The 12,042-nt window shown below is 36.7% G+C and overlaps 1 protein-coding gene across 1 annotated transcript in view; it reads left to right on the top strand.

Moving 5' to 3' along the window:
- Positions 1–12,042, top strand: part of USH2A (usherin) — a 905,205-nt gene that overhangs the window by 739,073 nt on the left and 154,090 nt on the right. The window contains exon 60 of the mRNA XM_065936753.1: positions 7,881–8,235. Coding sequence (XP_065792825.1) covers positions 7,881–8,235 — 355 coding nt within the window. The remainder of the gene's footprint in view (positions 1–7,880; positions 8,236–12,042) is intronic.

The following is a 12,042-nucleotide window of genomic DNA, read 5'->3' as shown; positions in this document are numbered from 1 at the left end:
TTACAATAAGCATATGGAAGATTATCCTTAGTACTAGAAGTGCAGAATCCAGTTTTGTCCATTTTAAACCTTTAGAGGTTGTTAAAGTTCATTCTCAGTCATATCCAAGTCTTTGCAACCCATGAACTATAACCTGCCAGGCTCCTCTGTCCATGGGATTCTCCAGACAAGAATACTGGAGTGGGTTGCCACTTCTTACTCCAGAGGATCTTCATAACCCAGTGATCAAACCCACGTCTCTTATATCTCCTGCATTGGCAGGTGGATTCTTAACCACTGCACCACCTTGGAAGCTTAGAGATTCCTAAACGGTCTTTCAAAAATGGGATGTAAGAATTTCTAACTCTGAAATCTCCTATCAATATTGAAACAACAATCTTTCAAATCTTTGCAAGTTCAGTATTTTAAGTGGCATGTTATTATTGTTTTAATTAAAATTTTAGTCATTATAAGCCACACTGTTTATTAATTTCAAATATATATTTGGTATTTGTGTGTATAGCATATTATATATCCTTAGACTGTTTTTGTTTTTACAGTTCCTTATTAATTTACCTATATTCGTGTATATTAAGGAAATTCTTTTAGTGATCATATTAAAAATAACACATCAATTATTTCTTCCTATGCTTTTATGGCTCTATTCCTTATATCTAAATGTAGACTGGATTTTGTTTTTGTTACCTGAAGTGCAATTAACGAACAACATTGTATTAGTTTCAAGAGTTCAACATAATGATTCAACATTAGTGTGCATTTCAGAATGATCACCACAATTAATCTAGTTACCAACTGTCACCATTCAAAGTTACAATTTTTTTTACTTTTGAGAATTTTTTTTTCACTTTCTTAGCAACTTTCAGATTTGCAACGTAATATTATTGGTCTAGTCACCATGCTGTACATTACACTTATTTCTTTTATACTAGAAGGTTTTACCCCTTCGCCCCATTCTGCCCTTCGCTCCGAGCCCTGGTGGTGGCTCAGACAGTAAAGTCTCTGCCTGCAGCGCAGGACCCCTGGCCGGGAAGATCGCCTGGAAAAGGAAATGGCAACCCACTCTAGGATTCCTGCCTGGGAAATCCCATGGAAAGAGCCTGGAGGGCTGCAGTCCATGGAGTCTTAGTCAGACATGATTTAGTGACTGAGTACACACACAATTTTTCAACATTATTTTACAATTTACTGATTGGAAATGCCACCTGTACAAAATCCCCATGTGTCATCTCACTTATTTCAGGACTTTGTATTGTTTCATTTGTGGTAGATAAAGTATTAGCAAGCATTACCTGATGGCAAAGATATCTCAGGTAAATAAAATTAATGGAATAAGCAACATTCCCAACACTGAAGGTATAAGGTCCCAGTAACAGTCAGGCTTAGCTGGACATTTGTTATTTGTAGGGAAAATTTAGAAGATCTGCTTGATGCTAGATTTTGGAAGACTTTGAATACTAGGTTAAGGAGTTTAGGTTTTTTATTTGGAAACAATGTGAACCATTGAAGATTTAGGGTGAAATAGAGAAACAATGTGATAGATTGACTAGAACATGGCATTTGCAGTCAGAAGATACAGCGTCCAGGCTCTGGGTCTGCCACTTACTAGTTATGTGACCTTGGGCAAGTCACTATTTTCCCTAAGTTTCATTTGTATGTAAGTTAGGCTAATAAACATAGAAAATAACATCTAGAATTTCATGGGAATTAAATCATGTGTGTGAAAATACTGTGTCAAACATAAAGCATGATTTTAAAAAAGAGGAAATTATCCAAGGTTAACCATCCATAGCCATGCTTTGGGAAGACAAATCTGGCAGTTATATATTTATATTTCAGGACAAAGAAAGGCATTAATGATAATAAAAGAAGATTGTACTACAGTACACCTAGAATGATTCTGTTTTTCTTAAATATATAGGATATTTTTACATTTATGTGTACACAAATAAACATCTGGAAATTTAAACACCAAAAGAAAGTGCTCATTGCCCAGAGATAGGTTATGGATAATTCTTCAATTTTTTGCTCATCTGTATTTTCTAGTTACTTTTTACAGTCAGTATGTAATATTGTATGATAAAGACAAAATGATAAGTTCAGTGAGTCCAGATGCAAATCTATCATCACCCTCTTTATGATTTTCTTATTTCCCTCTTTCTGTGAGCATCATCCCCATTTTCTATAGCAATCAAAGTCTGCTCAAGAAAGAAAAACCACACCAGTTATTTTAACAAAGAGAATTTAATGTAAAGAATTACTAGCTGGTTGTAAAGTTGTTGACTAGGTAAGTGAAAGATGAAAAGAGAACTCAAGATATCATGGAGATGGCAACTGCAGGAAAGAGCCAATGCCTATAGGACTGAGGCAACAAAGAGAAATAGCTTGAATTATTAAAACTCAGAAGATTAGAGGGGACCAGCTGATGCAGGTGTCTGTAGGAGGGGGCATGAGATAAAGCTGGCTTTCCAAGTGTTGGGGAAATGTCACACTTGACTCATCTGTTTCTAAGGGAGAAGGATCTACCGCCTCCAAGGTGAAAAATCCTTCTTGGAGAGACCTTATGTAATCAGCAAGCCAGCAGGAAGCAGATACAGAGGAGCCAGTTCCTTTTTCCTTTCACTTCTCTGGCATCACCCTCTGGCACCCCCTATTGGCAGAGCTCAACACAGAGTCAGCTGGTAGAGCAGAAACGTAGATGATGGAGTCCCAGTCCTACTGTCATAGAGCCAAATATAGAAGGGTAGGTTTAGAGTTGAGAGACAACTTAATAATGAGAACATTCTTCTGGTTCTTCTTAGAACCACAACTTTGGACTCTTCTTGTCAGCCAGTCGGTTATCCAGTCACTGCTTCAAAAAATACTCATTGTCCACTACAGTGTGCCAAGCTTCACTAGGTGCCAAGAGTGTGTGCAAGAATAAGGCGAGTCCTTGCCTTCAGGGAGCTTGTGGGATAGGAGGAGAGGTATGAAAAAGGAAAGTCTGTTATAATACATTGTGACAAGTGAGTCCATAAGGAAAAGAATGAGCACAGAGGAGGATATCATAACCCTATTTGAGGCTTCCCTGGTGGCTCAGATGATAAAGAATCTGCCTGCAGTGAAGGAACCCTGGGTTCAACCCCTGGATTGGGAAGATCCCCCTGAGAAGGGAATGACAGCCCATTCCAATATACTTGCCTGGAGAATCCCCATGGGCAGAGAAGACTGGCGGGCTACAGTCGATGGGGTCACAGAGAGTCAGACATGATTGAATGGCTGTCAGTGCAAAAAGTGTCTAACCCTGTTTGAGAGAGAAGCAAAGGAAAGACTTACTGGACAAAATGGGGGTAGAGTTTTACAAGCTGATTTGGAGTTAACCTATAGAAAGGAGGAGAGAAATGAAGGAAAATGCAGCAAGGCATTGCAGAACAGGATTAACAGATATTCAAGCATGGAAGCATGAAATATTATGGTATACAAGGGAAACATGGGCAAGGATTGGATGGTTTTTTAAGCAACTGGATTTTTTTTAAAACATTGGATTTTGACCAGAAAGTAAAATTGGAATAGAAATCTCAGAAGGTAAATCTGGAGTGATAAACACATGCCAGTTCCATGACAAATCACTGAAGAGTTTTAAATGCAATTAAGCTTTAAAATTTTTGGAAGGTATTTGAAGTCTTTTCCCCCAGCACCAGAGCAGCCACGCACTCAGGAAAGTGGGATGATTCAAACTTTCCAAAGCATTTTTTAAATCAACTATGTTTACACTTCCTCTACCAGCAGCCTAGTTCAGGATTCACATTTATTCTTGTACCGACTGTTGAGATGACTTCTTCATTGTGTGATGACATGCTGTCACTTCCTGTTCAATGCAGCCTTTACACAACTGCTGGATTTGTCTTCCTCAACATTGGCTGTGGACATCATTTCTTCTTTTTAATTGAAGTATAGTTGATTTACAATGTTGTGTTAGTTTCTGGTGTACAGAAAATTGATAGAGTTTTATATATATATATATATATATATATATATATATATATATACACACACACACACATATATATGTATGCACATATAGATATTCTTTTCAGATTCTTTTCCATTATGGTTTTTACAAGGTATTGAATATAGTCCCTGTGCTATAAAGTAGGACCTTGCTATTTATCTATTTTATATACAGTAGTGTGCATATTTTAATCCCAAATTCTTAATTTATCCCTCCCCCTCATCTCTCCCTCTTGGTAACCATAAGTTTGTCTTCTATATCTGTGAGTCTATTCCTGTTTATAAATGAGTTTATTTGTGTCACATTTTAGTTTTCATGTATGAGTGATATCAAGCAGTATTTGTCTTTGTCTGACTTGCTTCCCTTAGTATGATGATCTCTAGGTCCATCCATGTTGCTGTAAATGGTGTTATTTCGTCCTTTCTTATGGCTGAGTAATATCCCATTATATATATGTACCATATCTTCTTTATCCATTAATCTATTGATGGACATTTAGGTTGCTTCCATGCCTTGACTATTGTAAATAGGACTGCAGTGAAGACTGGAGTGCATGTATCTTTTCAAATTAGAGTTTTTGTCTTTTCCAGATCTGTACTCAGAGGATTGCAAGGATCATATGGTAATTCTAGTTTTAGTTTCTGCAGGAGCCTCCATATTATTCTCTATAGGGGCTGCACCAATTTACCTTTCCACCAACAGTGTAGGAGGGTTCCCTTTTCTCCACACTCTCTTATGGCTTTGGACATCATTTCAATGATAACTTCCTTTGTATTATGTATTACATTTGACCCAGTGATTTTCATGTGCATAATTAAATAAGAATTACTTAATTCTTACCCAAATTCTAGACATTATGCACTATAAGATTATTGACTCCAGTTTACAAAGTAAAATGAAAACTAGAGAATACAGGTGAGTTTGCCCAAAGTCATTTAATGGTGTGGCAAGGCAAGGCCTACAACCCATCTCCTGTGACGACAGGTGTTTCTGGTTATTTATTTAAATTCAGAGTATTCTTAATATTCTTCATGAGGTAAGGTTGGCAGCTTCATAATCTGAAATTGTTATGGGAAATGCATCAAATTATAGGATTTTATTTTAATTGCTTTTGAAGATAAGCACTGAGAGCTGCTGGCATTCTAAGAGGGTAGGGAGTTCTTTAAAAGGTTATACTACATGAAGACAACATAAGTGTGAATGCCCTTTAAAATAAATAGTTCCTGGTTTAATAATTATTTTTGTTTTCTTCTTAAGTGTTAAGGAACATTAAATTTATACGAATTAAAAGAGGGAATTACTGAAGTATCTCCCACATGAGCTTAAGGAGAGCCAACTATTTGGCTCTTCAGAGAGAACTGGAAATGTGATTTTCCTGCACACGGACTGTTCAGAAGGAAACACTTCCAGTTAAATGAACAGTTGAAGCTTAGATCCTAAATAAATTAGAAATAATTGTTGTCTATTCAACATCTTCTATTCAGAGTTCATTCAGACATAAAAATGTCCTATTTTTTTTAAATACCACAGATGGAATAGTTACCTCACTATAATATTAATTATTTCTTATCAGAACTGACTATTTAACCAGGCTGCATCCTCCAACTATTTTGGTGGATAAACTTGGGACTAACATAATACTTCATCTCTCACATAGTACAGGTTTTTAAAATTTACACTTTCAGGAAATTTTTTAAAGAATATCCACAATGGGAATTTGCTGTCTGGCTCAGGAAACTCAAACAGGGGCTCTGTATTAACCTAGAGGGTGGGATGGGAAGGGAGATGAGAGGGAGGTTCAAAAGGGAGGGGATATGCGTATATCTTATGGCTGATTCATGTTGAGGTTTGACAGAAAACAACAAAATTCTGTAAAGAACTTATCCTTCAATTAAAAAAGTAAATTAAAAAAAAAAGAATATCCATTGTGTGTGTGTGTGTTTTTATTTTTTATATTTTCTCCTACTTTTTTCCTTTTTGCTTTTTCTTTACTTTTTTAATAGAATGTCAGTTTTATGACAACTGTGACTGTACCTCAATGTAGGAATTCATGAGAGTTTAACAAAAATTCATTCAATTGTCATAGAAAGTTTGAAGCCAGACAAAGCAGACCATTTTGTTTTCCCTTAGAAGTTCATGTGTTTGTCTACTGCATCATGTTCTCAGCAAACACCTTTTGAAAAATTTATTGAGAGGAGTTTGTGGCTGTGAGCCCTGTGGTCCTCAGTAGAATGAATCCATCCCACTGACACACCTGGTACCTGGTTGCAGCAAGTACGAAGGCCAAACCCTGCACACCTATGCTGGGTGCAGGGCTGGCCCAGGCATGGTGGCACGGAATAATGAGGTGGGTTGTTGAACTGTAATTGCAGGTCACTGGGATTATCTGTGAATTTTCCACAGCCTCCAGCAGGTAGACTGTCATTGCTCACTCCTAGGTCATAGGGACTCATCAACTTGAGGATCATCAAATTCTCAAAGCCCAAGATTTTAAATATCCTGCCTTTTCTTGAAAGGTACTGTCATTTACTTTGTCTTAATAACCCTTTCCATTTTGATGGTTAATCTGATATGGCAGCATGTGAACATGCCAGCATCTGAAGAGTGAGTTAATTAAATACCCCTAACAGCCTGGAAAATACTGATTTATTCATCAATCTCTTCTCAACTGGAGATGAAGTGAAAGGAGGAAAGGGTCATCCCTTGGGTACAATTCTTCCCCAACTTAGCATACTTACCCTCATAGGAAAGAAGGGTTGACAGAGACAAGGCAAAGATGCAGAAGAGCCTTGGAATTATATGCCTTTGGGCCATTCATTCAAAAGATTATTTGGACTGGAAGTTTGGGGTTAGTAGATGCAAACATTACATATAGAATGGATAAACAAGGTCCTACTGTAAAGCACAGAGAAATTACATTCAATATTCTCAGATATACCATAATGGAAATGAATATAAAAAAGAATGTATCTACTGAATCGCTTTGCTGCATAGTAGAAATTAACACACCTTTGTAAATTAACTGTACTTTAATTTTTAAAAAAGTTTTATTGAGCTTACTGGGTTCAGATGCTGGTAACACAGAAAGAGACCAACCACAGTTCCTCGGAAACTTCCCATTGTGGTCAGGTCTGCATCATGATGTCATACCGAGATTAGCAAGTGTCTGTTCCATACAAAATATCATATCACATATTTGGGGTCGTTCTAACAACTGACAATTCCATTTCTCGTACTTAGACATTTAACGCTCTGTGTGTGTGTGTGTGTGTGTGTGTGTGTGTGTGTGTGTGCGTGTGCGTGTTAGGCACTCAGTTGTGTTCAACTCTGCAACCCCGTGGACTGTAGCTCGCCAGGCTCTGGTGTCCATGGGCTTCTCCAGGCAAGAATACTGGAGTGGGTTGTCATTGCCTTCTCCAATGCTCTATATATTGAGTACCAAAAGAGTTTGCATGGGCCTTAGGGGTTTCGGGGGGTTGGGGGAGGGGGAAGGTTGAAATATAATTGATTTTAAATGTTGTGTTAGTTTCAGCTGTACAACAAAGTGATAGTTACTTGTTTTTTTCTGTCTGACTTCATGAGCCCTAGTTTTGACATCAGTAAAATCTAAAGATGGAACTAAATTCCTTTCTTAGAGAGTTGAAAGAATTTTTTGAGCATACTCTGCTTTTTCCTAGGTTTTGGAGAAGCCATCTGAAATAAATTTGACTTTTACTCTTTAAAGAGTTCCAAAGCAAATCCCTGTTATTAGACGTACCATGTTCATTTTGTTAATGGGACTGTTGAAAAATAGAGTTTATAACAAATTCTTCTGAAAAGCAATTTCTTACTCTGTCTACACCCTGTCTTTTGAGTGTGCGGTGTCACTGATTCCTTCCTGGTTTCCTTTCAGACGTCCTACTGGCATTGAAGAGGAATCCCTTGTGTTTGTCTGGTCAGAAGGAGCCCTTGAATTTATTGACGATGCAGACACTTTGAGGCCTTTCACACTCTATGAATATCGGGTCAGAGCCTGTAACTCCAAGGGCTCTGTGGAGAGTCTGTGGTCATCAGCACGGACTCTGGAAGCCCCACCTCAAGATTTTCCAGCACCTTGGGCTCAAGTCACTGGCGCCCATTCAGTTCTGCTTAACTGGACCGAGCCGGACTCTCCCAATGGCATCATCTTCCAGTATCGTGTGGTTTACCAACAGAGAACTGATGACCCGACCTTGAACTTCTCTGCAGTGCATGCTTTCACAGTGATGGTAAGAACTTTAGAAAAAAGAAAAATAATAACAGGTACTTAGATTTTTTAAAATTAATTTTTATTGACGTGTACCTGCTTTACAATGTTCTGTTATTAATAGTTTCTACTATACAGCAAAGTGAATTAGTTATTGTTGTTGTTCAGTTGCTAAATCATGTCCAATTCTTTGCAACGCCATGAACTGTAGCCCACCAGGCTACCCTGTCCTTCACTATCTCCTGGAGCTTTCTCAAACTTATGTCCATTGAGTCGGTGATGCTATCTAACCATCTCATCCTCTGCCACCCCCTTCTCCTTCTTCCTTCAGTCTTTCTCAGCATCAGGGTCTTTTCCAATGAGTTGGCTCTTCATATCACGTGGCCGAAATATTGGAGCTTCAGCTTCAGCATCAGTCCTTTCGGTGAATATTCAGGGTTGATTTCCTTCAGGATTGACTGTTTTGATCTCCTTGCTGTCCAAGGACTCTCAAGAGTCTTATCCAGCACCACAATTCAAAAGTATCAATTCTTCAGTGCTCAGCCTTCTTTATGGTCCAGCTAGACATATACATATATCCCCTCTTTTTTGGATTTCCTTTCCCATTTAGGTCAGCACAGAGCTTGGAATAGAGTTCCCTTTGTTATAAAGTAGGTTCTTGTTTGTTATCTATTTTTTCCCCCTTTGGTTTTCTATTTTATGCATAGCATCAATAGTGTATATATGACAATCCCAGTCTCCCAATTCATCCTGTCACCCCTTCGTTCACCCTTGGTATCCATATGCTTGATCTCTATGTCTGTGTCTCAATTTCTGCTTTGCAAATTAGATCATCTGTACTATTTTCCTAGATTCCACATATTTGCATTAATATATATTTGTTTTTCTCTTTCTGACTTCATTCTGTATGACAGTCTCTATGACTATCCATGGCTGTACATTTAACCCAATTTTGTTTCTTTTTATGGCTGAAATATTCCATTGTGTATAAGAATAGGTACTTATATGGTTAAATGTTGACATTAATTTTCTTAGCTGGCTTATCATTTTTCTTTACTTGAAGCTTAAATATATGGGAATTGTTAAGTGCCAAAGTTGCAAAGTAATCATGGGGACAGGATACTGAACTAAGTGTAGGAGATACTGGAGACCAGTGTTCAGATCATAGTTAATCTGTGTTACTGCCAAAAAATAACTGAATCTCTCTTTGCATGACTTCCAAACCCATTAAATGGAAGTATTAAATGTTTCCCTCTGCACCTCACAGGGATGAAGCTCAGATAAAATTAGACATGTCACATATGTAAATATCACATATCACATATTACATATCACATATGTAAATATGATATTATTGACTCTTTGAGGAAAAAGAAAATTAAATTTCTAGATATACCTATCTAGATATATAGATATAGTTATACATATACATCACATGCACTGTAACTTAATGGTGATTTTTCAGGGTTGACCTCCTCTGGCCCATACCACCACTTAATTCAATTTAGCTTCTATCTTCTCAGAGCTTTCTTTATGCCTGGCATAGCCTTATGTTCTATAGGAGGTACAAAAAACAGGACGGTCCTTCTCTCAAGGAGCTTTCTCTCTTATAATATTGCAGAGATGAGAACTGAACACTAAAAAGTAAGCGAAGTAGTGGGTTACAGCCCATAATTTCCACCACACTGGGATTCAGATCCCAAACCCCACCACCTACTGGCCACAAACCACAAAACATGAAAATATCATACATCAAAAGTGTTAAGCAAGAAATGCTCTGGAAAGTTTGTAAATGTGATTCTATTTATATAAAGAGTTCTAGAATATTTTAAGTATAGAGAGGAGATATATTGGGACAAGGAACTTCTCTGTCCTTATCAATAAAGCTACCTGTAGGGGGAGGAGATAATTTTACATTTTGCTTCATGTAATTCTCTATTTTTTATTTTTTCTAAAGACTATTTATTATTATTTTATTTTTAAAATTTTAATCTTACTAAAGATCTTTAAAACCCCAAATTAATCAAATTATGTCTCATAGATATTAGTTGGCAGCCCTGACCCTCCCCAGCATTGAGCAGAATGATGGGCAGGTAGCAGATATTAATAAAATAGGAAAGACAGAAAGAAATGCTCTGGGAGGTCAGCAGGAAACCCTAAGACTGAAGGGATTTCATGAGAAAGATGAAACATTGTGGTCTTGGGAGTGAAATACACATGCTTTTCAAATGTGCGATGACTATCCTAAATATGAAAGCCCCTCACTGGAAGAAACACTGGACAACATAAAGCATCGTTTTCAAAGACCAGATCATGTTCTATGCTTCCAGTTTTGGAAGCCCAATTTACATGAAGGTTATCTTATATAGAGTATAACCAAAATATCTAAATAAGGTGAGGCAAACATATTTTAATGAAACTCCAGAAGAATCTTCATAAATGAATAGAGTGTAATATTTTCTCACTATCCAATGTTCAAATTTCTCATATGACTAGGAAATAAGCAATATGTTAATTAAAGAAATCTTCATTTTTAACTTAATTTTTGTTTTATGTTGGAATATAGATGACTTACAGTGTTGTTTTAGTTTCAGGCGCACAGCAAAGTGATTCGGTCATGCATATACATATATCCATTTTTTCCCATATAAGTCATTGCAGAATGTCGAGTAGAGTTCCTGTGCTATACAGGAGGTCCTTGTTGACTATCAACAAGGCTTTATTTTTATATATTGTTTGTATATGTTAATCCCAAGCTCCTAATTTACTCCTCCTCCCCTACATTTCATCTTTGGTAACCATAAATTTGTTCTCTGAGTCTGTTTCTGTTTTGCAAATAAGGTCATTTGTATCTTTTTTTTCTAGATTCCACATATAAGTGATATCATGATATTTGTCTTTCTCTGACTTCACTTAGAAAGTTAATCTCTAAGTCCATCTACGTTGTGGCAAATGTCATTCTTTCATTTTTTTTTTTTTATAGCTGAGCAATTGTCCCTTGTATATATGTACCACATCTTCTGTATCCTTTCCTCTGTCAAAGGACATTTAGGTTGCTTCTATGTCTTGGATATTGTAAATAGTACTGCAGTGGATATTGGGGTGCTTGTGTCTTTTCAAATTAGAAAACTCTAATGCCCAAGAATGGGATTGCTGGACCATATGGTAGTTTTATTTTTAGTTTTACAAGGAACCTCCATACTGTTCTCCATAGTGGCTATACCAATTTAAATACCCATAAACAGTATAAAAAGGTTCCCTTTCTCCACATTCTCTCTGGCATATATTGTTTATAGAATGTTTGATGATGGCCACTCAGACTGGTGTGAGGTGACACTAATTTTTTTTATTTGCATTTCTCTAATAACTATCAGTGTTGAGCATCTTTTATATACCTCTTGGCCATCTGTATGTCTTCTTTGAAGAAATGTCTATTTAGATATTCTGCCCATTTTTTTATTAGGTTGTTTATTTTTTTTATATAGAGTTGCATGAACTGTTTGTAAATTTTGGAGATTAATCCCTTGTCAGTCACTTCATTTGCAAATATTTTCTCCCATTCTGTGGGTTCGCTTTTCATTTTGTTTATGGTTTCCTTTGCAGTGCAAAAGCTTGTAAGTTTGATTTGGTCCCATTTATTTTTGTTTTTATTTTCATTACTCAAGGAGGTGGATCCAAAAAGATTTTGCTGAAATTTATATCAGAAAGAAATCTTCACTTATATTTAGAATTAAGAATTTATTTTTTATTTGACAATTTATATATCATGGTCTTTTATATTACATTTAACAGTGCCCTCATTATAAGATTAGAAGCAATGTTCTTAACA

This window comes from Muntiacus reevesi, chromosome 5 (assembly GCF_963930625.1).
Source record: "Muntiacus reevesi chromosome 5, mMunRee1.1, whole genome shotgun sequence".
NCBI classification, from domain to species: domain Eukaryota; kingdom Metazoa; phylum Chordata; class Mammalia; order Artiodactyla; family Cervidae; genus Muntiacus; species Muntiacus reevesi.
This window is presented reverse-complemented; position numbering and strand designations above follow the sequence as displayed.